This window comes from Python bivittatus, unplaced genomic scaffold (assembly GCF_059951505.1).
Source record: "Python bivittatus isolate LINGU-HERP-01145 unplaced genomic scaffold, Pbiv_v1 ctg000500_np1212, whole genome shotgun sequence".
In the NCBI taxonomy this organism is placed as follows: domain Eukaryota; kingdom Metazoa; phylum Chordata; class Lepidosauria; order Squamata; family Pythonidae; genus Python; species Python bivittatus.
Genome location: NW_028277079.1, coordinates 1647681 through 1675311, shown reverse-complemented (window position 1 = coordinate 1675311; position 27631 = coordinate 1647681). Strand labels below are relative to the sequence as shown.

The window sequence follows — 27631 nt, the reverse complement described above, 5'->3', positions numbered from 1 at the left end:
AGCTAATTCTATTTTATTGTAAGGCTACATTGACAGAATCTTGCAAGTCTGAAAGTACAATTCTCCCGCCATCTCTTTTACAGCCTGATAAGTGAGGGAGGTTCCTTTCTTTCTCTGCCCGTTATGCAGCTCTGCGCTATGCCCCCCCTTCTTTGATGATTCCCCAGCCAGCATCGACCCCAACACCACCACCACCACCACCACCTCACAAAGTCATTCCCACATACCATTAAAGGGAAAGGCAGGAGGGAGCAGTGATTACGGGCTCAGCTGGCTGGGGCTGGCTGGCTTTGGTGTGGCTGCTGGAGGGGGAGCCCCCCTGTTCAGTTCCAACTGCGCTCGCTTGGTGATGAAGGGCAGGTGGGGGTTGGGCTGGGGATCGACACTGCTGTTTTTCTGCTCTGCCTTCTGGTCCACCTCTTCCTCTTCCTCATCCTCGCTGCCCTCTGAGTCGCTCCGCACATCCTTTTCCAGCTGCAAGAGAGAAACAGAGCTGTGGCCGCCCTTCGGTCCTGCTCGGCTGGAGTCCGTTGGAGGGCGGAAACCTTTGGGGGACACAGAACTGGCCTCTTCCATTGGGGATGCGTGACTTTTGTACAACCCGAGGGCCACACCAGGCGTTGCGTGGCTTGCAGGCAAGCCCAGGGCTCTTTGGGGCGAGGGGTTCACAAGTTTAAGGGGGCATGGGGGCTTTAACAACCTGCAAGGCTAAGACATCCATTTCACCTCTGGCATCTCTCCAAACCCTCAAAAATGCCACCATGGTCATCCCCCTCTCCTGAGGCTCTGGGGCTGAGGGACACAGTAGGGATCCTGCTGGACCTCAGCTGGTCTCTGGATTGTACATTTTTGGACCCATTTGGTATGATGAAAACAAAGATGGTGGCACTCCTTAGAAAATTGCAAGAGGGACCTGCAACTGAGATGCTGCAGCATGGAGCGGTTCAGTCCACCTTTTCAGCGACTCCATTCTGTTTCTTAGCAGTTTTAGTGTGCTTGCTTGGGTGTCGTGGGGGAGCAGAGGATCCCTCCCTTTAGTTATTTCCTGAAGGTATTTTGCATCTCTGCAGAGTTTCCAGTCGTTCCACACCCATCGAGCTCACCTTTTATGTGTACATGGTGCTGTTGGGACCTTACAAGCACAACACCCCTGCCTGGCTGCTGGCAATAGAAAGAGCGCTAGGATAGGTTCTCTTCACCCCACATGCCAAGCCAGGCCAGCTACGAACTTCATTGCGGTATTCCCACAGAGTGCTGGGCTGAATTAATGTCACTTGTGGTCAGCTTTATTTCTCATTGTGTTTGGATGGCAAAACTGGGTTGTGAAGACAAGAAGAAATTATTTGATTCAGCAATGCAGGTCAAGCAGCTTGTGGAAAACGTTTGGCAGAATGTTGCCTCCTTTCCGACGCCACTCGCATGTGGGTGGGTGCTGCCACGTGTGGCCTTCTCAGACATCTCGCAGGGACAGTGATAGGGGTATCCAGCCTCCTGTTGCTTCCTCAGGGCCCAAACGGGGGTGGGAGGGGTGGGGGAGCTGACCTGGGTCTCCCAAGCTCATGGGGCAGCCAAACAGATGCCTGTCCTGGCCGGGAGGGCCATCCGCGCTGAAAGGTGCCATCCTTGGACAGCCCCAGGTACACTGAAGACCAGCCTTGCACAAGCATCACCAGCCTTGCACAAGCATCAGGACGGATGATCGACAGCACAGGAACCCCCCACTGAATTTCCCTCTCCCATCCCCCCTCTTAACTGACTGCATGATCAGCATCTGGGCAGCGGGCAATTTGCAGAGCAGAGCAGAGCAAATCTCTGCCCCGCAGAGCTTACAGTCTACAGTTCAGACTGGGAGAAATGAGAGGTGACAAGGAGGAGAGGCACGTGAGGCCGGGCAGAGCGAGGATCTGCAGAACCAAAGAATCGGGCATCCAGCGCGACAGCGGAGAGGAACTGAAAGTGCAGCAGGGTAAAAGGAAAGCAATTTCTGGTCTCCCCCCTTCCCAAGTGCCCGATTTCTGCCCTTACCTTGCCATGCATCAGGAACCTATAAACCATGCGAATGACCAAGGACAACCAGAAGAGATCAAGGAGGTACAGGACTATCAGAAGCGCGTTGAAGAAGTAGTAGCCGAAAAAAGTCTGGGTGAGCTCCATGGAATAGTAACACGTGTTGTAGAGAATCCTTTGGGGGTGCAAAAAGGAGGAGGAAAAGGGTTACGCTTGTATTGCTGCTCAGCACTGTTTAAGGCTGGGATAATCAATCGGGTCAGGAATTCTGGCAGGATGGTATCTATGAGGGCTTCAGAATGAGAACTAATGATCTCAATGGCTTCAGTCAACATTGTTGTTGAAATAACGGAGAATAATAGATGCTCTGCCTGGTCCAATGGCTTCTCAAGGCTTCTGGCATTCCTTAAATCAGGGCTACCCGATCGGGACTGCGCACATCTGCACAGCCACTAAGAGGCAGGAAAGGTGCAGATTCTGGTCTGTTTTCTTTTTCGCCTCCTTCTGCTGCTCAGATGCAGATACAGGCGTTTCCAGCGCTGACAGCCCTAACTTAAGAAGTCCTGTATCCCAACCTCTGCTGCAGTTGAGGGCCCAGGCTGGTCGTTACCGTTAATAAATACGGCGGAACGAGGTTTAGGCTGTAAGCTATATGCAGCAGGGACCTTTGCCTCTGCCTCACATTGTACTCTGGGGAAAATTGTGTAAGCACAGAGAGATTTGGGAAACACGGGGCACTTAAAATAAAGCATCGCTTTGCTGCAGGTTAGAGCTCCAGATGACTCATTGGCCATATCCGTCCACTTCATTCACACCAAACGAGCACAGATTGTCCTCCTTTAGGAGCCAGAATTGGGACCGGCAACTGGGTCGGTAAGCAAAGAAGTCGCTAAGTGAAACCGCCTATGCGCTTAAGATCTTCCTTCAACTTTCCTTCGCTTTACAGACCGGCGAAGGTCATCAATGTAAGGACAGGTGGCAAAGTGACTTTTTCATCACCACCGTAACTGCGAATGGTTGCGAAACAAGGCAGTTGCAAAACGAGACATTCTGTGGCCGTTTAGTCCCTCAGTCCCCCTCCCTCCCTCAACCACCGACTTTTTATTTCCCGAAAATTATCACTGCTACTCCTGCAACCTGAGGAGTTTTCCTGGCCTTGATGTCACCTCCCACTTCTGGTGGTTTGATGGGCTACATGGAGGTTCAAACTGCTACTTGTAGAGAGCAATGACAAGCTGAGGTGTCCCAAGGTGTGTGGGGGTGTCAAAAAAGTCAAGATGGCGCTGCAACTGTGCCATCAAACCCCGCCCCCCTTTCTGCATGCATTCCCGAAACGTACTTGAATGGAAAAAACACCAGGCAGTTGAAGAGGTATAATGCTGTGAATATGAAAAAGAGGGTGTTGCAAGTCTTCTGCCACTTCAGGTAGTTAAACATCTTCGCGAACTGGGGAAAAAGAGAAAGAAAGAAGCAGAAATTGTTGAGCGGCTGAGGTTCCTATTGTGAAAGGACTTGACTTTCAGGATTCAGGGGTCAATTTTCTCTATGTTTAGACTGCAGCGCCCATCTTCTCTCTCCCACGAAGGATGCTGGGAATTGTAGTTTGGGGAATATGTAAATGCCCAAGAGAAACATGGCCATAGGTTAGCTTACAAGCCTGTCTTAGTCTCCAGCAGCTCAAACCTGTTCCAAACCTCCGGTGCTGAATGGAGAACAAGTGCAAAGTCATTGTTTCAGACTGAAAACTGGGCATCTGAAATATGAAACAATTCCAGCTTGAATTGCTTTGCATGCCGTTGCTATCTCTGAAGTGCTTAGGTGTGTGTTTCTCTTCCTTCAAACAAGCCTTTAAATTGGGACTATGGCACCCACAATTTAGCCAGTCTCAACACACCTGGAGGGCTACAGGAAAGAGAAGGCTGGTATAAATTCCTTTCTTGATTTATTTCCTTTTTCCAAAGAACATGAAAGAGGTTTTTTTCAAAAAGAGAAGGGGAAGAATCTGTTCTTCCTTCTTGGGGTAGAGGAGGAGTGTTCCTGAGCATTAACTTACGTGCAGGAAAACATCTTGAGGTTCGTGTATAATCATGACAACCAAACCGATACGGATGTAATTGGCGCAGTATGAGAAGCTCATCAGGAGGAGGGCGGCCCCATGGTGGACAATGTCCTTACAAAAGTCCTGCAGCAAGAGAGAGGATTCAACTGATGGATTTTGTAGCTGCTCATGGGGGCCAGACACCCCCATTATGGGGAAGGGGTTTAGAGAGGAATGTTTTGCATCTGCAGATACACCAAATTAGTGCCCTCGTTTTTCACTTTTTCTCTTCATTTGATTGATTCTGCAGTTTTAAAATTAGCCGCCCAGAGTCTCCTTGGCGACATGGGCAGCCACTTAAATCGACTGAAAGGCACAAATGCTGGTTGTGGGCCAAAAGGAGGAACCGTGTTCCCTCCTGGATCCGAATGGGGCTTCCTGACCAGCCGGACCGATCTCTTCCGCCAGAGACCACTCACCGTCCATTTGACTTGAAAAGGCAGCATGATGACCAAGGAGCAGTAGAAGGAGAACTGCGTGAGGTAGTAGCCACAGATGCTGGGCTGGAGAGGCTGCAGTGCACAAGGGGACGGGTGGAAGGAAGAGAAACGGTGTCATGCAATCCCAGCTCTCAGCTTCCCAAGCTAAGATAAAGCAGGGCTGGCTGGGGAATTCAGGGAGTTGGAGTCCACACATCTTAAAGGTCCCAGGTGTGAGAAACACTGTCCTCGAGAGCCCCTACAAGCAGGGTCTTCCCTTGACATTTCATTTCTATCTCCCTTTTCCTTTTCAGCCCCCTCCCCCCTCCCCCATTTTTGGTGCAATGCTCCAGAGAGGAAAGGGGGCCACCGGGACGGGGATGGAGGTCCGTGGCAGAGATGTGAGCGTGAGAAGAGGCCACAGCAACACAAGCGGCCAGATCTTCCACACGTGTACATTCTTGATATGTAAAGATGAATTATGAATCGGTCAAGCTGTGAGGTCAGAGCAGACCTCAAGGGATTCTCTATTCTATCTGCATGGAAAAGTTGAGCCAACCCTGATCAAACCGTCAGCTTGTGCTAGAAGTTAGAAGGAATGCTGTGACTGTACCAGATGTCAGGCAGTGGAACAGGCTGCTGGAAGCAAAGGCTGGAGGGTCTGGAAAAACATTGGATGATGCACTGAGCAGGGGCTGGACTAGACAGACTCTACGGTCCTTCCAACTCTATGATCCTATGACTTCAACCAGTAGTTTGTAACACCTCTTTGACCATAAACCACAGGGTCCAAACATTTCCTGTAGGATCTTCCTAAGACCTTTTCTAATCTTGCTTTTGGAAATTTTTGCAAATACTCTGCTCCTTCCCACCTCTCAAATTACAATTATTGTTTTGTCTGTTTTCAGCAACCATGAGCTCTTCAAAGCAATTGTCTGAGCATTTGAAAATGAGGATAATTCACTCTTGCAAAGCTCGGGAAGTATGGGTGAACGGATGGATGGAGAGATAGACAGATAGATAGTTGATAGAGAGAGATAGAGTGATAGATAAGGAGAGAGGGGAGAGAAAGAGAGAGAACTAAACACCCCCAGTGAGAAATTTCATCTATGACAAACATTGCCTGAAAAACATTGTGTGGCTACAAGGAAGAATGGATTCAACAAAATATCAACATATCTTAGAAGGAACAGTCCCAAAGCCAGGGAAGGAACTGAAGCTGAAAAGAGACAGTTCAGCAAGACAATGGTCCGAACCATTTTTTTCCACTGTCTCCTGCAGAACTTTATGGTTCCGTGAAAACTTGATGGAGTGCTGTGAGGGACTAACGGCAGAAACCTTTCATTTCAGCACAGCCAATTTTCTATCACTAGAGCTTTGAGCAAGGTGTTGGGGGAGCGTATTGAATGGCCACCTTGGTCCCTAAACCTAAATATCACTGAAAATATCGGGGGAGACCTTAAACATGCAATGCAGGCGAGCAGATTGAAAAATTTTTCTCAGCTAGGAGAGTTCTGAAAGGAACAGTAGGAAAATTCCAAACCAGGAAGAAAGTCCTGGTGCAAAGAACATCCAAAATTCTACATCTACCACATTCACCATTTTCTTACTCTGAATCTGTACACAACTACTCAGAAATAGTAAACAGGCATCCACATTTGCAGAAAGGTGTGGTATTCAACTTCGTACCATGTAGAACCTGTTTCAGCTGTTGTACTCTTAGGGATTCACTGACATGTATAAACTTTTGCATACAACTCTAGGTTCAGGGTGGCTGGTATACACTAATTTTCATCGCTCCCCCTCCTGACCACACCATCCCATGGTTTTGCCCCGGACAACGTGTGCCTGTTATGCTTGCACTTGTTCTCATGTGGTATTCCTTATAACTGTTTAATCACTCAGGAGTGTTTCTTTGTAGCTGTAAGAAATGGAAATAATTGAATTTTTAAGGCTTGAATAAATGCTATGCATGGAAAGGCAGGATACATTGCAGTTTCATGCCATTTTTGCAAAGGGGGATGCTAGTTGATTAACAATTTCCATCGAAATGTTCCTTCAAATGTCTCCCTGACTCCTTACCTGCTGCGGGTACCCAACCCAACATTGGCGGAGATCCCAGAACCAGGGTTTCTGCAAGAAGACACAACGTATTAGGGATCACATCATACCAGCCCACCAACACTTCCCTGGAGCTGCCTTTTAAGGGGATGATGGGAGGGAAAGGAGACCACTGCTTGAAAAAGCAACTGTGGTCACTAAAAGGTTTGAAAGAGGATGAACAATGGAGACTTTCCTGCACTCCCAACGTTTTCTAACCCAAAAGGGAAGCACGAAATGTTGGGGGCCGGGAGGCAGAGGAAGAGTCACCAGCTGCATTACACGCGGCAAACTCTCTTGTTTGACAACAACCAACGAAAGTGGGGAAAGAGCTGGAACTCACATCGTAAAGGACGGCCAACCCCGTGCAGAAGGAAATAACACAGTAGATGCCTCTCCAGCTGGAAAACAATCAGAAAATACATCAGGGCATATTGGACAACAAGCCGGGAGATCCAGGGATTGCAGAGCTAGAAGGGAACGCAAAGGTCATCTAGTCCAGCTGACTGGGTGCAAGACATTCCCTGCTCCAACGGCCCTCACTTCCACCTTCTGAAGGAGGGAAGAAGTTTTCCAATGCTTAGCTTTTCTTGTACTTGAGCCGCTTGGTCCAAATTCTGAGCTCTAGAACAATCCAAAATTCCTCTTCCCTTCCCTGAATCTGATTGTTACATAAACACTGAAAATGAAGATTTCGTCAACTCCTGGTGAAGTCATGGTGGCTTCTACAGGTTTTCATTTTTTGGCTAGCACTGCTCTTTTCTCGGATACTTTCCCATTTCCACTCTAGCCCACAGACCTGGGATTTCTTCCCATCCAAGTATTAACCAGGTTTGACCCTGTTTACCTTCCAAATGAGAACCCAATCCCACATCCTAACAGGGCTAGACACCTGGTTCAGTTGGGGATCACACATGGAGCACTGGGGATACGGGGGGTGGATTCTTCAGCAGTTGCAGTAGGAGACACGCCTGTCCGTCCACAAACTGCCCGCCCTCCTTGGCACGGCCAGTCACAAACCACCCACCAGATGTGCTCTCTAACAACCCAATGGGGCCCTCAACTGCTTGGGGGGCCAAAGGCACTGCTGCACATATTATAACACTTCCCTTTGCATCACACAAACCTCCTTCTGGAATCGTTCACAATCTTCTTGGAGGGTCCGATGGGACAGAGATCCTGTTGGGCACTAAGGGGTGCACCGGTGCCCACGGGCTGCCTGTTGACCACCCTGCCCCAACAGCTCCCACTCACCTGGCTTCAGAGAATTTCTTGGTCAAGTTGGGCCGGTCCTGATTCAGGCGGCATCGAAACCACCTCTCTACCTGCCTTGGCTGGAGGTCGCACTGCTTGGCCAAGCTGCTGACCTCCTCCTGGAACGCAGGACGCAGAAGCAGGTCAGAGGAGCTGTAGATCCGACCCCGAGACCCCCTTGCTGGGATAAGGCACAGCCCCCCTTTTTAAAAAAGGAAACTGAAGCAGTTTGCTTTGCAGAATCTCCCTGCACCTTTTCCCCCTTGATACCAAAATGGAACGGGTTTAGATGCTCCAATTCCTTATCCCACATTCCCTTCTTCGGGGTTGTTTTTCCAAATTTTCTCTCTGATGTACAGCCTTTGGATCCACTAGTGGCCTCCCATCCAAGGTCTCTCCAAATGACCGGCCCTACTCAGCTTTCAAATCAGCCAGTGTCTACTTTATAAGGCCAGTGAAAATCAGGAGTATTTTATCAAAGGCCAGAGTTTTAGCTCCCTTAGCCACACCTTCCAACACGTGTGGAAGAAACTCACCTTTTGGGGACGTTTCCTCCGCTTCCTGTAAAAGGCTTCCAGGATGGGGTTTGGAGAAGGTTTCCGCCGCACCTTTTCTCGCAGGCCCAGTTTTCTGCTCAGGGGCGCGCCGATGTTCCTGGGAAAGGGAACGGCTGGGGTCAGACGAACGCTGGCTAACGTTAGCCGGCCCTTGGCTTCCTCGTTTCACGCTCCGCTCAGGAACAGGCACGTGAAGCCAAAGCAAGGAAAACAAGGCTCCTGAGCATCAGCTGCTTGTCAAAAAAATTGGTGAACTATAATAAGGAATACAACGGCTGCGACAGAATAAAATAGTATTTGAATAATAGTGATTAAGATCACACTTAAGGGAGTATAATGTGAACATAGCAGGAGCTCAGTCCCTTAACATATTATTAAATCTAGACCATACAGAAGCATATTGCTCTGTCTTCTCCCTTTTACAATATAAAGACATTTCAAAAACGGATAGAGAACATATTTCTTGAATGCATTCTTTAATATCGGGAGTGAGATTAACCCTAGCAACACTGAGTGGCTTTGGGTTCTGGGTCCCCCTGGTTCCGGCCATTCTCCGTCTCTTGTTCTGGACGGGGCTGCACTGCCCCAAACAGGACCAGTGTGCAATTTGGGGGTCCTCCCGGACTTGTGGCTCCTGTCAAGGAACTGGTAGCAGCCAAGACTGGGGGGGGGCTTGACCGAGTTTCACATTGTGCCCCAATTCTGCCCTTTCTGGACTAGGAGGTGATTAGGATCAATAAGGAATGTCAGGAATGATGATGACGATGATGATGTCATTTTCAATTTCCCTTGCTTCTCGTTATTGTCAAATTCAGTTTGTGAAAAATGGATGCAAAAAGCGAGGTATAAAAAAGGGACCGTCCACTGTTTCAAGAGACATCGGGCTTTTGGGTGGGGAGGGAAGGAAAGCTCCCTCCAAACAGTTTCCATTAGCCAAGAGCTTGCCTTTCGAAGAACAAACGGAGGGCGACCAGCAGGACAGCGATGGGGAGGCCGAGCAGGAGGTGTCGGGGTTGGGGATAGTGGACGTCCTCCGTCTCCTGCATGTCCTCCCAGGTGAACCCTGGAGGTAGCCAGTACTCCTGTCTCCAAAGCCATCGCGTGAGCTGCGCCATCTCCCTGGGGAGGAGAGAAAAAGGCAGGGGGTGAGATGGGGCGCTGCAGGAGTGTTTCCGGAAGGAGGGTCCTCTCTCAGCCCTTCCAGCCGCAGCTCAGGGGAGCAGCGCTCCTCCATCTTCCTCACCTCCCAGCAGCCCTTGGAGGTAGGCCAGGTCAGGGAACAGACCACGCAAGGACTACTGGACTCTTCTGTGACCTAATATCATAGCATAATCTTGAAAGCCTGCCAAAGTTTCCCTCCACCCCCTCTTTTACCAAAGCGAATCAAGGAGGAATTATCTTGAGTTTCTTTCTCACCCGCTCTTCCTTCCCAGGCTAAGTTGAGAGTTCCTTGATGGCTTTGCACTTCAAGATTATTTCCAGACTCCTCCATAACTCCCTAGATTTAAGCCCAGGTTAGGACTCCCTCAAGGTGGAGGGATTCCAACTCCCAGGATCCTCAGGCATGGGCATGCAAGCTGGGAATGCCAGGACTGGAACTTCATGCATTGAGGGTGTCAGGATGGGGAAGGTGAGACTGGGTTAGACAGAGAAGACGGCAATGTTTATACTGCCCTCTCCCTGGTTAAATCCTGTCCATAGGACTGGACAGTTGCATACCAAAAATCCTTTCTAGGGAATCTCCCCCGCCCCCCCCACCAAAAAAGGAATTCAGCTTTATGAGAAGCAAAACGTTGGGTGAGAGATGCTAGAGGTCTTTTTTTTATATATAGTAACTTTTATTAAAGGTTTTAGATACAACATTAATAACAATAAACATTAATACAAATTAAAAAGAAAAGAAAAAAGACCCTAAGAAAGCAACTTCCCACCCTCATCATCAGTATAAATAAATTTGTGATCTCCTTACCCCCTCTTCATTAACAGATAAAAAACTCTGCATCCCAGAACTCATCTCTTAACTATAGGCAAATCCAGTAAGTAACGTCTTCTCCAATCCAGGTGTCAGCAAGAAGTCCAAACAGAGCCCTAAAATCACAGCATTAATTAACATACCTAAAACTCCACGTTCCACCTCTCAGCTCTTGGCTGTAAGCAAAGCCACATTTAAAGGGCATAAAGTGGTCCCGTATCTACGGGAAACAAAAACACTGAAGTCTGACGTGACAAAGAGGGGCCATTTCTCATTCACAAATATCCCTTTTTCTAGCATAACTGTAGGGAAAAAAGCTTAAACACCCTGTTAAGTCTAAGCAAACCCAATACAGAACATTTTCCCACTCCAAGTGCCAACAGTTCCAAAGAGATCCACCCCAAAGAGCAACATATCCCATTCAAATAAACGTTCTGCATCTCAACCCTTAACTATAAGCAAATCCACATTTAGCACATATGAAGTAATCCCAGTATCCCAATAGAAACAAAAGACTAAAATTTAATGTAACAAAGAGGGATAATTTCTCCTTTAAGAAGAACAAGTTCACCAAAAGAGAGAGAGAGAGAGAGAGGGAGAGTGAGCCAGTTTGGTGTTGAAGAGGCAGTTTGGTGTAGTGGTTAAGGTGCTGGCCTAGAAACCAGGAGATGGAGGGTTCTAGTCCCGCCTGAGGCATAAAAAAACGGGCTGGGTGACTTTGGGCCAGTCCCCCTCTCTCAGCACAACCCACCTCACAGGGTTGTTGTTCTGGGGGAAATAGGAGGAGGAAGGAGTATTAGGTATGGGGAAAAAAGGCGAGATAAAAATCTAAAAAAACCATAAAACCTTCCAGACTTTAAGTAAAAAGACAGTTAAATACAGATTAGGATAAAGTAACTATAGGGGGAAAAAGTATAAACACCATGTTACATGTAAGCAAATCCATCATTTTTCCAGTCCAGATATTAACAAATCCAAAAAGAAGCATCTCCCATTTTGTTGTTGTTGTTCAGTTGTTAAGTCGTGTCCGACTCTTCGTGACCCCATGAACCATATTGCGCCAGGCCTTCCTGTCCTTCACTGCCTCCCTGAGTTTGCTCAGTTTCATGCTCATTGCTTCAGGGATGCTATCGAACCATCTCATCCTCTGCCGTCCTCTTCTCCTTTTGCCTTCAATCTTGCCCAGCATCAGGGTCTTTTCCAAGGCGTCCTCTCTTCGCATTAGGTGGCCAAAGTATCTGAGCTTGAAGTTCAGTATCAATCCTTCCAATGAGCAATCAGGGTTGATTTCCTTTAAGATTGCCTGGTTTGACCTCCTAGCAGTCCAGGGGACTCTCAAGAGTCTTCTCCAGCACCACAGTTCAAAGGCATCAATTCTTCGGCGCTCGGCCTTTTTTATGGTCCAGCTCTCACAGCCATACATTGCTACTGGAAAAACCATAGGTTTGACTATGCGGATCTTTGTCGGCAAGGTGACGTCTCTGCTTTTTAATAATGCTGTCTAGGCTTGCCATAGCTTTCCTCCCAAGGAGCAAGCGTCTTTTAATTTCATGGCTGCAGTCTCCGTCTGAAGTGATCTTGGAGCCCGAATAAATGAAGTCTGTTACTGCTTCCATTTCTACCCCTTCTATTTGCCAGGAATTGGTGGGTCCAGATGCCATGATCTTAGTTTTTTTAATGTTGAGTTTCAAGCCAGCTTTTGCACTCTCCTCTTTCACCCCCATCAAGAGGCTCTTTAGTTCTTCTTCACTTTCTGCCATTAGGGTGGTATCGTCTGCATATCTGAGGTTGTTGATGATTCTCCCTGCAATCTTAATTCCGGCTTGTGATTCTTCCAGCCCGGCATTTCTCTTGATCTACTCTGCATATAAGTTAAATAGGCAGGATGATAGTATACAGCCTCGTCGTACTCCTTTCCCCATTTTGAACCAATCGGTTGTTCCGTGACCGGTTCTAACTGTTGCTTCTTGGCCCGCCTACAGATTTCTCAGGAGACGGGTAAGGTGGTCTGGTACTCCCACCTCTGTAAGAACTTGCCACAGTTCGTTGTGATCCACACAATCGAAGGCTTTTGCATAGTCAATGAAGCAGAAGTAGATGTTTTTCTGGAACTCTTGTGCTTTCTCCATGATCCAGCGAATGTTGGCAATTTGATCTCAAGTTCTTCTCCCTCTTCAAAACCCAGCTTGTGCATCCTGTAGTTCTCGGTTCATGTATTGTTGAAGCCTAGCTTGTAGGATTTTGAGCATAACCTTGCTACCATGTGAAATGAGTGCAATTGTGCGATAGTTTGAGCATTCTTTGGCACTGCCCTTCTTTGGAATTGGAACGTAAATTGACCTTTTCCAATCCCATGGCCACTGTTGCGTTTTCCAAACTTGCTGGCATACTGAGTGCAGCCCTTTAACAGCATTGTCAGAAAACGACAGACACGGGTTCGGTTATCCAGTAGACAGAAGTTTTTATTGGGCACGTTTGCAAAGGTGGGTCCCTCCCGCAGCAATGGAGGAACCCCGAAGCAAGGTCTGACAGGTTTTTATACCCCCTATCTGTCCTCCCCCTCCTGCGAGGGCTTGGCTCACAATCTCACCTTTTTTACCGCCCCGGAGCGCCGCTAATTAACCGCAAAACCGCAGACATTCCACTTCCGAATCCAATCAGCGCAATACACATTCCAATCCCCACTTGACCCGACAGCCGCCCCTGCCGTTTCTCTCCACTCTGGTGCGAACGTGCCTCTTGCCTGCAGTCTTTCCTCCCTCCTGCCGTCCCTCTCCACTCTGGTGCGAGTGTGCCTTCTGCCCATCCTCCCTCCTGCCACCCCCCCAAGGCTGCCCCATGGTGCACAGCGCTCTCCCCTAGCAAACATGGTTCGTTTGAGGCCCTCACTTCTCCCTGCCTTCTCACAATCCCCCCTTTTTCTTTTCACGCCTGTGTTGGGCCTCAAACCTGACTAACAAGATTGCTCCCTTGTCCCGGACCCAGGGCTTCACACACTGGGACAGGTAATTCCCACAAGCAGGGAGGCATTGCATTAAGCAACATACTAGGACCAGTAAGGCAATGAAACCAATGGCTAGTACAGAAAGTTGTTTTAACCAAGCAAAGTTAGGTAACCAACTAGTGAGCCACGACCAATTCCATCCCTCTGGATCCTCGGATATGCGAGAGGCTAAGGTCTTCAACTTGGCTAGTTTTGCTTCAATATAATTCTCATTGTTGGTTAGGTTAAAGCAACAAAGGCCTTGAAAAGATTCACAGCCTTGTCCTGCCCTTAATAGGAGATAGTCTATAGCTATCCGATTTTGAATGACCGCCCTCCTGATCTCAGTGACTTCTTCAGTGAGGGCTGCAATGAGAGAGGATGTAAGGTTGACACTTTTAGCCAGGAGGCAGGCCACCTTCCTTAGGTCCAGGTAAGCTCTTCCGCTTAGTGCAGGGACCCCTACTAAGGAGAGGGCCAGAGCCATGGCTTCTGTTTCAGACAAGAGTGTCACATCACTCTCACAATCAGATGGCAGCTCCCTTTTTCTTTTTTCTTTTGATGGGTGCGCTTGTATTGGAGGCAGGGCATATAGAGAGGTCAGGCGCCCTATGGCACAAGGGCCCCCTGAACTATAGGCTGGAACATAGGTGTAAGCTTCATGTCCACATAACAAAAAGAAACCTTTAGGTAGGTATAGAGGGGTTGAGGTGTAAGGGATATTATAGACCCCTCCACAAGTGAAAGCAGGACCTTTTGAGGGCAACGGGGGGTACGGTTCTGGGTATTGTTGAAATATACACATTGAGTTGCATTGGTTATCCCCAAGAGATTTAGAGCCATTTGCCTTTGATTAGTCCAGGGTCTTGGAGTGGGAGAAGACCCAAAATGATAGAACATCCCCCCCCACGGGGGATCATCCCCAGTGATCAAAGCTGTCTGTGCCAATTCTACGCCTTTATGTTGGTCATCTCCTCCCCTGCCTTAGTTCAGTTCCTTTTAAGTTTTACTTTGAGTCCGTCTCCCGGTTGGGCAGTCCATGGTCGGGGGTCGGGAGCTCGCTTAACCCGATGGTAGTGGGTCCAACCCCCCTGTCAGGTCCGAACCGCTGATTCAGTTGTCAGGAGAACTTGGTATGGTCCCTCCCAAGACGGCTTCAGCTTCTCATCCTTCCACGTCTTTATCAGGACCCAATCCTCTGGCTTGTGGGGGTGTTGGTCTTTCAGCAAGGGGGCCGTTGAGCGAGGAGTCCCTGTTTTCTTAGAGACAAGAGAGATTGTGACAGTACCAAGAGATACTTTCTCAGGAAGGCATCCTTTAGCTCGGGGATAGGCTCTCCCATTGGAGCCAGGAAAGGTCTTCCCATCATCAGCTCGAATGGGGAGACCCCCACATCCTTGCGAGGGGCTGTCCGCATTCGAAGCAGGGCAACCGGAAGTGTCTTTGTCCAAGGTAGCCCTGTTTCCAGCCCCAGTTTGGTGAGATGTTGCTTCAACACCCCGTTGGCCCTTCCCACAGCTTTACAGTGTCTACCAAAGCCTGCACCCCCCGTGAGACCCTTCGTGCAGTTTCTCCACCATCCCCCTCATGTCAGCACGGCTCACTACTGGGGTCCCCTCAATTGTAACCCAATGACCTGCTTCCTCCCTGCAACCTTCCCTTTCCAGCAGCTGTGAGTAAACCCCGTTCCAGCCAAATTTTCCCGAAAGTGTGCACTACTCCCCAGGCATATCGCGAGTCTGTGTAGACAGTGAGGGACACTCCCTTTCCCAACTCTAGTGCCCGTTTCAAAGCGTGCACTTCACACAGCTGAGCCGACCAGTCCGCTGGTAGTGCCCCCTTCTCTATTGTCTCTCCCTCCGCCGTCACTATCGCATATCCTGACTTCCTTTGTCCCTGCTCTACTCGGCTAGACCCATCCACAAACCAGACCTCACCCTCCTCCAGCGGGACCTCCTGCAGGTCCTCCCGGGTCTTTGTTTGCAGCTGCAACAGGGTGGAGCACTCGTGCTCCGCCGGCTCCCATTCTTTCCGCTCCCCCGCAAGAAACTCCGCTGGGTTCAAATTCCTGTCTGTTCCTACCACCACATCAGGACTTATCCGGAGAACTGTCTCATATTTCAACATCCTTCCTTCTGTCATCCAAGCAGCCGCCTGCTGACTAAGCACACTTAAGATCTGATGGGTTGAATGGACAATCACGGGGCTCCCAAAAGTGAGTTTTTTCCCTTCTGTCACTAGCACAGCAGCGGCAGCCACTGCCTGCACACAAGTCGGCCATCCCCTCACCACTGGTTCTAGGGCTTTGCTCAGGAAGGCCACTGGTTGATATTTCCCAGCCCGTCTCTGAGTCAGCACTCCAATGGCAGTTCCCCCATGGGCTGTAACGTACAGGTGAAAGGGGGGCCAAGTTCGGTAGAGCCAGAGCCGGGGCCGTCACCAGGCTCCTTCGTAATTCCCCCCACTTCTCTGTGTCCCTGTCTGTCCATTCTACCCTGTCAGATGATCCTTTCAACTTCTCATACAGAAACTGAGCCTTGCTCATGTACTCATCTATCCATAGCCTGCAATATCCTACTAGACCCAGAAACCGCCGCACCTCCGTTTTAGTATGAGGGGCTTCAACTGCATTATCCCCTGTATCCGAGAAGGATCAATCAACTTCTCGCCCTTCCGGAGTACATGTCCTAAATACTTGACCTCCCTTTCCACAAATTGGACCTTCCCTTTTGACACCTTCAATCCTTCTTCAGCCAACCAGTTCAATAAAGCCACTGAATCTTCTCTCACCTTTACTTCCTTCTCTCCAGACACCAACAAATCATCCACATACTGCAGCACCCGAGAACCCCCAGGGGCCCGGAACCCCTGGAGTTTCTCTTCCAATGCCTGTCCAAACAAGAGGGGGCTCTCGGTGTACCCCTGGGGCAGCACCGTCCATCTCAGTTGTTGCTTCAGCCCACGCCTCCCATCCCGGGACAGCGGGTATTGGGCTTGCCGCAAACCCGTCACCCCTGGTTTCAAGGGGATGCTAATTGGGGCTATGCGAAACCGCCCCGCCCCCCCCTCCCCTCCCTCAGGGTTCACAACCTCCACGTCCGCCTCTCGCAACAAACACATCCTTTCTGCCTGTTCCACATTCCACAGCTCTACTACTAGACTACCCATTAGATCCCTTCCCAGCAAGTTCACTCTCGCCTGTGGGATCAGTAACACATCTGCAGTTACCTCCTTCCCATTCCACTCCAGTCTCACTCCCTCCAGTACGTCTGCCTTGACCGGAGAGCCTCCCACCCCCATCACCGATACCGACGTGCCCCGGGATTTCGCAATCCCTGGGATCGGTTGGCACAGCGATGTTCGAGAGGCTCCGGTGTCCACGAGGAACTGCTGTTCCTCGCCGGTGGGACCCACCGTGATGTTTACCAAGGGTTCCCCGTGGGTCCCGGTTGGGGAACCATGACCCCCAAGTCGTACAGGGGGAAACTCCTCTCATGTTCTCCCGATGTTCAGCATTATTGGGATCCCAATTTGGGTCTGCCAGAGGGAATTTAGTATCTGCGGCCAGGGCATTTGGGACATTTGCATTCCTTTGCTCCCAAGCCCGAGCGCAGCTCGCCAAATCTGGCCCCTCTCTTCTGGCGTATAGAGGTGGGCTAAAATGTAATTCAGTTCCCCCAGGAGTATTCCACCGGGCCGAGAAAAAGTTCCAATTGTTCGGCGGCGGTATGGGCGTTCTCTTGCATACGAGGGAGGGTCCTTTTAATTCCCTCAACTCACTGGGTTTGATGGGAACCGTTACGTAACTGGTGACGGCCACCCCCTGTGCGTTCGTTCCGTTCGGGACTTCCCGGACGGGGAAGGCACTGGCCGACCTTAGACTAAAGGGCAAGTTCTGAATGTCTTGGTTCAGCTGGTCCAGCTCTTTCCGCAGCCCGGGATAGGGTGGGGGCGCCGGAGGGGGAGCGATAGGAAGAGGAGGAGGAGGAGGAGGTGGCGGCCCCCATTGAGGTCTAGTCAGCCAGAGGTCCTCCTCATCCTCCTGTTCTTTTTGGACAAAAATTTTGGCTAACTTGGGTCGAGGCCCCTCCCAATGAACATGGAACCAGACTTCCACATAGGGTTCCTGTGTTAACATTTTATGCTCCACAATGTAGTTTTTTAGTTGGGTCACCCAGTAATTACTGGGGATTCCAAGAGTATCCCAATGGTAGGGGAATTCGGGGTCCACTAGTGGATATTTTGGCCATTCTTTAGTGCACAAAGTTATCATGGTCGGTTTTTCCAGACCCCTGGTGAATGGACACAACCAGGGTGTCTCCCATTGTTGCAACAATTGTCCTAATGGAGAATCCGTGGGGATTCCCCCTACTGCGTTTTTCCCATTGGCCCCTGGCCTTACACTCTTACTCTGCGCCTTACCCATCCTTCCTGACTACATTTCCCACCTTACAGAAGGTCCCGGACTCTTCTGTCCCCTTGCGGCGTCCAACGCCTCGTAACCACGCTAATCTCCCCGAGATTATGGGTAGGCTGTACTCACCAGACCTCCCGGAGGTCCCCTCGTCGGCCGACTTCCTCTTTACTTCTGTCTGACTGGCGATTGGAGTCCCGTCCTGGACCCGACTCCGGGGAAAACGGGAGACACCTCAACGGGGTGTTACGGCCGATTACTCACCGGTTCCCCACAGTCCGGTCCACGTCGAGGACTCCTGCCTGGCTCGCCAATTTTGTCAGAAAACGACAGACACGGGTTCGGTTATCCAGTAGACAGAAGTTTTTATTGGGCACGTTTGCAAAGGTGGGTCCCTCCCGCAGCAATGGAGGAACCCCGAAGCAAGGTCTGACAGGTTTTTATACCCCCTATCTGTCCTCCCCCTCCTGCGAGGGCTTGGCTCACAATCTCACCTTTTTTACCGCCCCGGAGCGCCGCTAATTAACCGCAAAACCGCAGACATTCCACTTTCCGAATCCAGTCAGCGCAATACACATTCCAATCCCCACTTGACCCGACAGCCGCCCCCTGCCGTTTCTCTTCACTCTGGTGCGAACGTGCCTCTTGCCTGCAGTCTTTCCTCCCTCCTGCCGTCCCTCTCCACTCTGGTGCGAGTGTGCCTTCTGCCCATCCTCCCTCCTGCCGTCCCTCCAAGGCTGCCCCATGGTGCACAGCGCTCTCCCCTAGCAAACATGGTTCGTTTGAGGCCCTCACTTCTCCCTGCCTTCTCACAGCATCATCTTTTAGCATTTTAAATAACTCAGCAGGAATACTGTCATCTCCACTAGCTTTCTTGTTAGCAAGGCTTCCTAAGGCCCACTCGACTTTGCTCTCTAGGATGTCCGGCCCAAGGTCAGTGATCACACCAGCGTGGACATCAGGGACATTAAGATCTTTCTTGTATAGCTCTTTTCTGTATTCTTGCCACCTCTTCTTAATCTCTTCTGCTTCTGTTAGGTCCCTGCCTTTTTTGTCCTTTATCATGCCCATCTTTGCACTAAACGTTCCTTTGATATCTCCAATTTTCTTGAAGAGATCTCTAGTCTTCCCCATTCTATTGTTTTCCTCGATTTCTTTGCATTGTTCATTTAAGGAGGCCTTCTTATCTCTCCTTGCTATTCTCTGGAAATCTGCATTCAGTTGGTTATATTTTTCCCTTTCACCCTTGCTTTTCCCATTCCTTCTTTCCACAGCTATTTTTAAAGCCTCCTCAGACAGCCATTTTGCTTTCTTGCATTTCCTTTTCTTTGGGATGGTTTTAAATGTTACAGACCTCCGTCCCTAGTTCTTCAGGCACTCTGTCTACCAAATCTAATCCTCTAAATCTATTCACCACCTTCACTGTGTACTCACAAGGAATATGACCTAAGTCACCATACCTGAGTGGTCTAGTGGTTTTCCTACATTCTTCAATTTAAGCCTAAATTTTGCAGTAAGAAGCTCATGATCTGAGCCACAGTCAGCTCCTGGTCTTGTTTTTGCTGTCTGTATAGAGCTTCTTCTTCTTTGGCTGCAAAGTATGTAATCAATCTGGTTTCGGTATTGACCATCTGGTGATGTCCATGTGTAGAGTCGTCTCTTGTGTTGTTGGAAAAGAGTGTTTGCTGTGACTAGCTTGTTCTCTTGACAGAACTCTATTAGCCTTTGCCCTGCTTCATTTTGTATTCCAAGGCCAAACTTGCCCGTTATTCCGGTTACTCCTTGACTTCCTACTTTAGTATTCCAATCCCCTGTGATGAAAAGGACATCTTTTTTTGGTGCTAGTTCTAGAAGGTGTTGTAGGTCTTCATAGAACCGGTCAACATCAGCTTCTTCAGCATCAGTGGTTGGGGCATAGACTTGGATGGCTGTGATATTGGTTTGACTTGGATTCGCACTGAGATCACTCTGTCGTTTTTGAGGTTGTACCCCGTTACTGCCTTTGCCACTCTCTTATTGACTATGAGTGCAACTCCATTTCTTCTAAGGGTTTCGTGCCCACAGTAGTAGATATAATGGTCACCCGAATTAAATTCACCCATTCCCGTCCATTTCAGTTCGCTGATTCCCAAGATGTCGATGTTCAATCTCGTCATCTCATGTCTGACCACATCCAGCTTGCCTTGGTTCATAGATCTTACATTCCAGGTTCCTATGCAATATTGTTCTTCGCAGCATCGGACCTTCTTTTCGCTTCCAGATACGTCCACAGCTGAACGTCCTTTCGGCTTTGGCCCAGCCGCTTCACTCTTTCTGGAGCTACTCGGAATTGCCCTCCGCTCTTCCCCAGGAGCATGTTGGACACCTTCCGACCTGAGGGGCTCATCTTCCGGCGTCATATCTTTTAGCCTTCTAACATTGTCCATGGGGATTTCTTGGTAAGGATCCTGGAGTGGGTTGCCATTTCCTTCTCCAGTGGACCACATATTGTCCACTGAGTCACGCAAGCCCCTTCGCCACGACAAGGCAGTGATCCATGAAGGGGTCTCCCATTTTAGCCCTAGTCTAATAGATGGATTTTGGCTTCCTTCCTATTGCACCAAACCATCTTCCTCTTTCATCCAGTCAGATGATGGTTGATCCTTGTTTCAAAGTTCTTCAATACTTTATGCAGCCTCTTTTGTAAGTCCAGCAAAAAGAAATTGTTCCAACTGCTCCCTGGGATTCTCATTTTTATTTCCTTCTTAATTTTAAAGCCTCACCCCATTTTCTTCTTTATAGCCGATGACACGTTCTTACTCAAATTCTGGTTCATGTTGTTCTCAGGGGGATTTTGTCGTGCACCATTTTCTGCAACATCTTCTGGGAAGAACAGCCTGTTCTCAAAAAGACCCCACACGGCTGGAAAAGCTGCACAAGTCCCGGTGAAGTTCCCGGTGCCGTTGCTCAAAGATATCTCTGAACGCCGTTGTAAGTTCCTTGTTTTGTTAGATCGCCAGTTGTGATGGAATGGAATTATGGAGGCCAGGCTCAGGGAGATAAGCGTGTTCTTAGTTCACCGGAGGAGTGTGGGAAGATCAAGAGGATGAGGCTGGCACCTCCCTGAGGAATTCAGGGTGTCGCGGCTGGCTCGCTTGGGATCTAGGTTTGAGTCTGGGGAGATTTTCTGTATAGCGGCTAGGGCTAATAAACACAGTAGAACTGGATTTGTATTGCCGCTTGGAGTTCTTTGGGCTAAACCTGACACCAATATCAAAAACAGTTTTTCTTTCCTACAAAAATGCGTTGAAACAACCAGGACTAGAACTCACCCCTTTGGAAGTGGCAAAGCGACACCGCGATTTGGCAACCTTGGGAGGGTCGCCACCGGTCCCTGCTCCTCTGCCGTTGCAGCTGCAGGCTGCCCAGCCTCGGTTGGGCTGAGGCTCCAGGTTGGGGGTGGGGGGGGCGTGCTATTGGCTCTGCTCCTGCCCACCTTCCCTGGCCGGATTTCAGGCTGCAACTCATCGCTCATCCAGAGAGCAAAGTCTGTGTCCGAAAGAGGGGCGGGACGGTTGAAAGCAGCCCGGAGCCCCGTCTGGGCCCCCCTGGTCACATCAGGCTGCCCCTGGGGCAGAGCCAGGGGGGCAAGGCTGCCCTTCTTGGGTGCCCTTTGCCCTAATGCCGCACGCTGCCCTCGGGACCCTCCTGCCCACCCGGAGAACCATCCGGACGCCAAGCCGTCTTGCCTCTGCGTCCCCCCAGCTCCGGCCCCCCACCCTCGGGCACTGCAGGCCACACCAGCATTCCCCCCCCCACTCCCACTGACACCCACGCCCAGTCAGCTGAGCCACTTCCCACCAGCCGCCCCTCCTAGAACTGCAGGCGTCCCCAAGACCGTCTGGCCGATCTCAGGGAGACTCCGCTGCCACCACCGAGGGAACCTGCTGGCTGAACTGACCCCCGCCCAGGTTCACATGGCGCCCTGAACCTGAACAAGCCCAACCAGGGCGACCCACCACCTGCTCCGCCCCGCCGCAAAAGCCCGAAGCCGACGAAGAGGCGCAGCTCAGCCCGGGACGGCAACGCGCCTCCGGCACTTGGCCACGTCTGCCCCGGCGTGCTGGGGGGACGCGGCAGGGTCTTCCCCCAGATACACACCGCTGACGCCCCCCGGAAGGACGCCCAGTGCCCACTCCCGCACTGCCGCACCCCTTCCCCATCACCCCCAGCCGGCCCTCCGGGAAGGCAGCGCTGGGAGTTGGACCTCCACTCGGGAGGAGGGTGCTGGGCTGGGGGACCCACCTCTTCCCCCCCCATTTCCCCACTTGCACTGACGCTGTGCCCGGCTACCTCAGGATGTGCTGGGGGGGGTCCCGTTTCCGACCCCCGAAGCGAGAGGCTCCCGACCCTTCGCCCCCCACCTCCTGGCCCCAGGCGGCACCTCCACGTCCCCAGGAAGAAAAGGGACCGGCTGCTCCGGGGGGCCCGGACTGATGCCCTCCAGGGTACCCAAGCGGCGCCCGCCCGCCTTCTCCGTCCCTCTGTCGCAACGCCAGACCTGCCGCCGCTGCCGCCTCTCCTCGGACTGCTCGTTGGCCGGCGGCGGCCAGCAAGGGAGATGGGCGTCCTTGGGTGGGTGGAGCTCAGCAGGGGTGGGCTATGGTGGGGCCGAACCGGGTCTGCCTCTGAGCGTGGGCAGAGCGCTGAGGAGCCCCGCAGGGCAGGGGGTGCATTCTGCAGCTTAATGACTCTGCAAAACAGGGCTGGGGCACCAGTTGCCTCTGAGAGCATGCAGAGGGCAGAACAAAAGAGTAAGAATGGAGAGGTGTTGGAGGGAGCTTTATGCCCCACGCCCGAAGGAGACAGTACTCCTGAGCATGTGCAGAGGCCACCCCATTCCATTTCCCATGGGAGACGGTCCCCCCATCCCACAGCAAGTCAGGTGGGTGGGGCCCTGAGGCCACTCCCCGACACAAAACATGCACACACACACAAACACACAGAGCAGAACTTTTGCCTTTTCCAGGGCCAAAAAGAGTCAGTACAGAATGTGCTTCATCGGTCACAGAAAAGCCTCGGATCATGTTGATCGTGTCACATCGTGGAATGTGCTTAGAAAATGGGAATCGCAGAAGGTCTCCTGGTCTCACTGCAAAATCCGCTGCCAGGCCAGGAGCCCCAGAACGGGCATGTGAGAGATGGATAAAATATCTGTTATTATTGACAAAGAAATAGTAACTTGAGCATGCTAAGAGTGCAGCTGCAATACTAAGTATCTAGCTGCCAAACGCCCTACCTCAAACTAGGAAGAGATAATGAAACATCGCCATGGTAACCAAGCGGCCCCAAGAGGCACAGGAAATGAGGAGGGGGAGATATCTCTGGGATGGGTCAAGGTGCGATAAAACCAGTCTGCAGCGGTTTGACCTGTCCAAAGTGATACTTAGCAGAGATCTTATAGGAATGCATGAACTCTTCCCCTTATTAGCCTAACAAAAACCACACCCTGCATAGCTAATCACCTATTCACCATGAACATGCGACGTATGAAGTGGGAGGGACCAGGAAGGAATTGTAGGCGGGCGGAAAAGATTGTGACTTCAAGTACCTCAGCCAATGGGAGCAATGGGGAAGTTTGAGTGTCAGCCTAGGGTTGTATAAAAGGTGCTGAAATCTGTAAGAAGCGTGGCTTCTTATTGGCACCGAAGCCCACCGGCCTTTGCAAACGCTTCCAATAAACTTTACTTCTGACTAACCCAGAGAGAGATTTGTGGTGCTTGCTTTGCACAGGCAGGACACGGCAAAAGAGACGGCTCCGGGCTGGCGAAGGGGGGCGACGAGGCTGCACCCTCTCCCCGGATCTCCCCAGCCTCCGGGCGGAAGGTGCGTTCGGGGAAGGTGGGTGGGGAGAAGGCGAGCCTGGCCTTGGAACTGGAGGACAACCTGCGCCGTGCTGGTGGCAGGAACCCAAAAATGCAGAGGGTCTGCCAGCCCTAGTACAAAAAATGAGGGAGCCCAGTCAAAATATGGGACTAAAATCAAATATGAAGACAAAGGACAAGAGGAGCAGCAGCCAGCCTGAGAACTGGGAACCAGGATATGGAAGCGGTGGAGAATTTCTGCCTTTAGCATCAACCATCGACATCAAGGAACCAGCCGTCGAGAAATCCTCGGCGGAGCAGCCGTGCAGGCCTTGGAAAAGAGATCCAGATGCCCGGATGCGCCTGTGCCTGCAAAGACCAGAGTTGTGCAAGCCACGGGATTCCCCGTGACCCCCTCAGGAAGCAAAAGTTGGACTCCGAAGGCAGGAGAGGAAGAGCAGGGACGCTTTCGAAATTTGCTGTTGGGGAAGATGCCCGAGGAGACCGTGGACAGCCGAGAAAACCAGCGGTGGATCATCAAACAGGTCAACCCAGATTATGAGGCACAAGTGATGAGGTGGAAATTGTCCTACTTCAGCACATGATGCGCAGGCCCAGCCGCTCTCTGGAGGAGGCTCTGGTGCTGGGAGTGGCGGAAGGAAAGAGGCGAAGAGGACGACCAGCAGCCAGTGGGTGGGCTCCATGACAGGGGCGATGGGGGCACCCTCAGAAGGCCTGAAAGACCAGGGTGGGGACAGGTCATCACGGAGGGAATCTCTGTGTGGTCGCTAAGAGTCTAAAACGACTTGATGACAAACGATCAGTCAATCTAATGTCCCCCCTATCCTACAACACACACAATCCCTCCCAGAAGACCCACAATAACCAGAAGCACAACTCACCCCTTTGGAAGTGGCAAAGCGCCACCACCCCTTCCACAGTGTCAAGAGGCAGAACGGTTGAAAACAGCCGGGGCAGAGCCAGGGGTGGGCAAGGGTGCCCTTCCTGGGTGTTCCTTGCCCAATGCCGCATGCTGACCTCAGGAGCCTTCTGCCCACCTGGAGAATCAGCTGGACGCCAAGCTGTCCCACCTTGGTGTCCCCGCTCAGCTCCAGCCCCCCCAACCCTCAGGCGCTGCAGGCCACAGCAGCTTTCTCCTCCACTCCCACTGACACCCACACCCGGCCAGCTCAGCCACTTCCCACCAGCCCCCCCTCCAAGAACTGCGGGCTTCTGCAAGACCGTCTGGGTGATCTCGGGGGAGCCTCCGCTGCCACCTCCCTTTTCGGCTCAGAAACTGCGTTGCCACCACCGAGAGAACCTGCTTGCTGAATTAATCCCTTCCCTGGGTTCACACGGTGCCCTGAACCTGAATGAAACCTGACCAGGGCGACCCTACCACCCACTCTGCCGGAGAGAGACGCAGCTCAGCCTGGGATGGCGACGCACCCCTGGCGCTTGGCCGCCTCTGCTCCGGCACACTGGGGAGACGCAGGCAGGGGATCTCCCCCCCAAACACACACCGTTGATGCCCTCTGGAATGGACGCCCAGCGCTCGCTCCAGTGCTGCCCCACCGCCTTCCCCAACATCCCCAGACCTCCAGGAAGGTGCCGATGGGAGTTGGAGTTCCACACATGAAGAGGATACAGAGCTGGGTAACCCATCTCTTCCCCCCCCCCCCATTTCCCTGTTTGGCATTGACACTGTGCCTGGCTACCTAAGGATGCACCGGGGTGGGGTCCCGTTTCCAACCTGTTTATGCTAGAAGGGGTTGCCATCAGTAGGAAGGGCAGGCCGAGAGTCTCTTTAGGAGCGGAGAGTGTAGAGGCCTCCGGTCAGCCCAACACAAGGTCATCCCACGTTCTTCTCAGGTCCTACATTCCTGCAGTAAACACCGTGTCATGATTTACACTCGTTCTGTGAGCCCTGGGTGTCATTGTCAGACTCTGAAGGGGCAGGAGAGGACGAGCTTTCGAAGGGCATCCCGATCCAGGAAAGGGTGTAACTGATGCACAACCCAAAGTTGTGCAAAGGCCCTCCTAGCCACGACTGCCACCTTCTCTTTGAGCAGGAGTCGTGAGTCCAGGAGGACCCCCAAATTACGCACTGGGTCTGTCTGGGGCAGTGCTACCCCATCCAGAACCAACAATGACAACGTCCCGGATACAGAAGAGCCATTAACCCACAGCCACTCCGTCTTGCCAGGGTTCAGCTGGAGCCTGTTGTTCCCCATCCAGACCCTCACAGCCTGCAGGCACCGCGAGAGGGCGGAAACAGCATCACTTACCTCACCAGGAATGGAGATGTATAGTTGAGTATCATCAGCATACTGATGATACCTCACCCCATGATGACGGATGATCTCACCCAGCGGTTTCGTGTAGATGTTGAACAGGAGCAGAGAGAGAACCGAGCCCTGCGGCACCCCACAAAGGAGGGGCCGAGGATGGGACCCCTCGCCCCCCATCACCACCGATTGGGATCGGCCCTGGAGAAAGGAGGCGAACCAGCACAATACCATGCCGTCCACCCTCAATTCCCTGAGTCGTCCCAACAGGATACCATGGTCGATGGTATCGAACGCCGCTGAGAGATCAAGGAGAGAAAGGATGGTCGCACTACCACCATCCCGCTCCCGCCAGAGATCATCCATAAGTGCGACCAATGCCGTTTCCGTTCCGCAGCTGGGCCTGAAACCTGACTGATAAGGGTCCAGATAATCCGTTTCCTCCAGGACCCTTTGGAGCTGTGAAGCCACCACTTTCTCAACCTCCTTCCCCAAAAAGGGGAGGTGGGAGACTGGACGAAAATTGTCCAGCACGGTAGGATCCAGGGAGGGTTTCATGAGGAGGGGGTGCACCAATGCCTCCTTAAAAGCAGCTGGAAACACTCCCTCCTGTAGTAACCATCACCTGGATCCAACCACATGTCACCTCCCAAGCTGCTTTCACCAGCCAGAAGGGGCATGGGTCAAGATGTCAAGTGGTGGCCTTCACAGTCCCCAGGATCCTGTCCACTTCCTCAGGAGCAACAGGATCAAACCATTCCCAGATAACTGGGTAAGAAGAGTCCCTCGGTGTCTCCCCAGACCCTGCCCCACGCTTGGAGTCTATCTTGGAACGAATCCGAGCAACTTTGTCCTTCAGATGCTCCAAAAATTCCTCTGCGCAGCCCTGCAAATGAATCTCCAGATCTCCCTTACCAAGGAGGGACCTAGTGATCCTGAACAGGGCTGCCAGGCGGCATTCTGCAGACGCGATAAGGGCGGAGAAGTAGTGGCGCTTCGCCGCTCTTATTGCCACAAGGTAGGCCTTGATAGCGGCTCTAACCTGTGTTCGGTCGGATTCAGTCCGTGTCTTCCTCCAGTGGCGCTCTAGACGTCTCTTAACCCTCTTCAGCACCCTCAACTCCTCCGTAAACCACGGGGAGTGTCGGGGCCGATATGGCAAGAGAGGTCACGTAGGCGCGATCCTGTCCAAGGCCCCGGCCACCTCCCTGTTCCAGGCAGCAGCCAAGGCCTCCGCTGGACCGTGCAGCAGGTCCATGGGAATACCCCCCAGCTCCCTCTGAAACCCCAATGGGTCCATCAGGGGCCGGGGGCGGACCAATCGCATGGGTCCTGCCTCCCTGCAGAGGGGGGTGGTATAGGAGAAACTCAGGGTCACCAGGGCGTGATCTGACCATGACAATGGGGAAAGCTGTACATCTCCCCTCAGGTCACTTTGCCATTGCTCCGGCAAGAAACCAAATCTGGCGTGTGGCCACTGTCTCGGGTCGGGTCCCACACCATTTGAGACAGGCCCATGGCCGCCATGGTAGCCATGAACTCCCGAGCTGCCTCAGAGGACCGTCCCAGGGATGGCAGGTTGAAGTCCCCCAGAACCATAAGCCTGGGGAACTCCACCGCCAGCCCCGAGACGGCCTCCAGCAGCCCAGGCAGAGAGGCTGCCACGCAGCAGGGAGGGCGGTACAGAAGCAGGACT

General features: G+C 51.7%; 1 protein-coding gene across 1 annotated transcript; it reads right to left on the bottom strand.

The window, feature by feature from the left end:
* Positions 1 to 27462, bottom strand: LOC148214853 (ceramide synthase 2-like). Its single transcript, XM_088147286.1, has 12 exons — positions 27370 to 27462; positions 22296 to 22443; positions 21116 to 21332; positions 8415 to 8532; positions 7879 to 7997; positions 6968 to 7025; positions 6607 to 6657; positions 4525 to 4617; positions 4061 to 4189; positions 3347 to 3453; positions 2026 to 2182; positions 1 to 474 (listed from the first exon to the last, which is right to left on the bottom strand). Exons 1-12 carry the CDS (start codon positions 27460 to 27462, stop codon positions 259 to 261), a joined length of 1506 nt encoding a protein of 501 aa, XP_088003412.1. The 3' UTR covers positions 1 to 258.
* Between the last annotated feature and the right edge of the window lie 169 nt (positions 27463 to 27631).

What these genes read in the sequence shown, in the direction of transcription:
- LOC148214853 (XM_088147286.1), bottom strand. Translation starts at nt 27,462, where the DNA reads ATGGCGGCCATGGGCCTGTCTCAAATGGTGTGGGACCCGACCCGAGAC. An exon ending in GCTTTGCCACTTCCAAAGGG is followed by an intron (nt 8,533 to 21,115) that starts GTGAGTTCTAGT and finishes TCCCTTTCCCAG; the next exon opens with GAACATCGGCGCGCCCCTGA. An exon ending in CTTTTCAAGTCAAATGGACG is followed by an intron (nt 4,190 to 4,524) that starts GTGAGTGGTCTC and finishes CTCTTGCTGCAG; the next exon opens with GACTTTTGTAAGGACATTGT.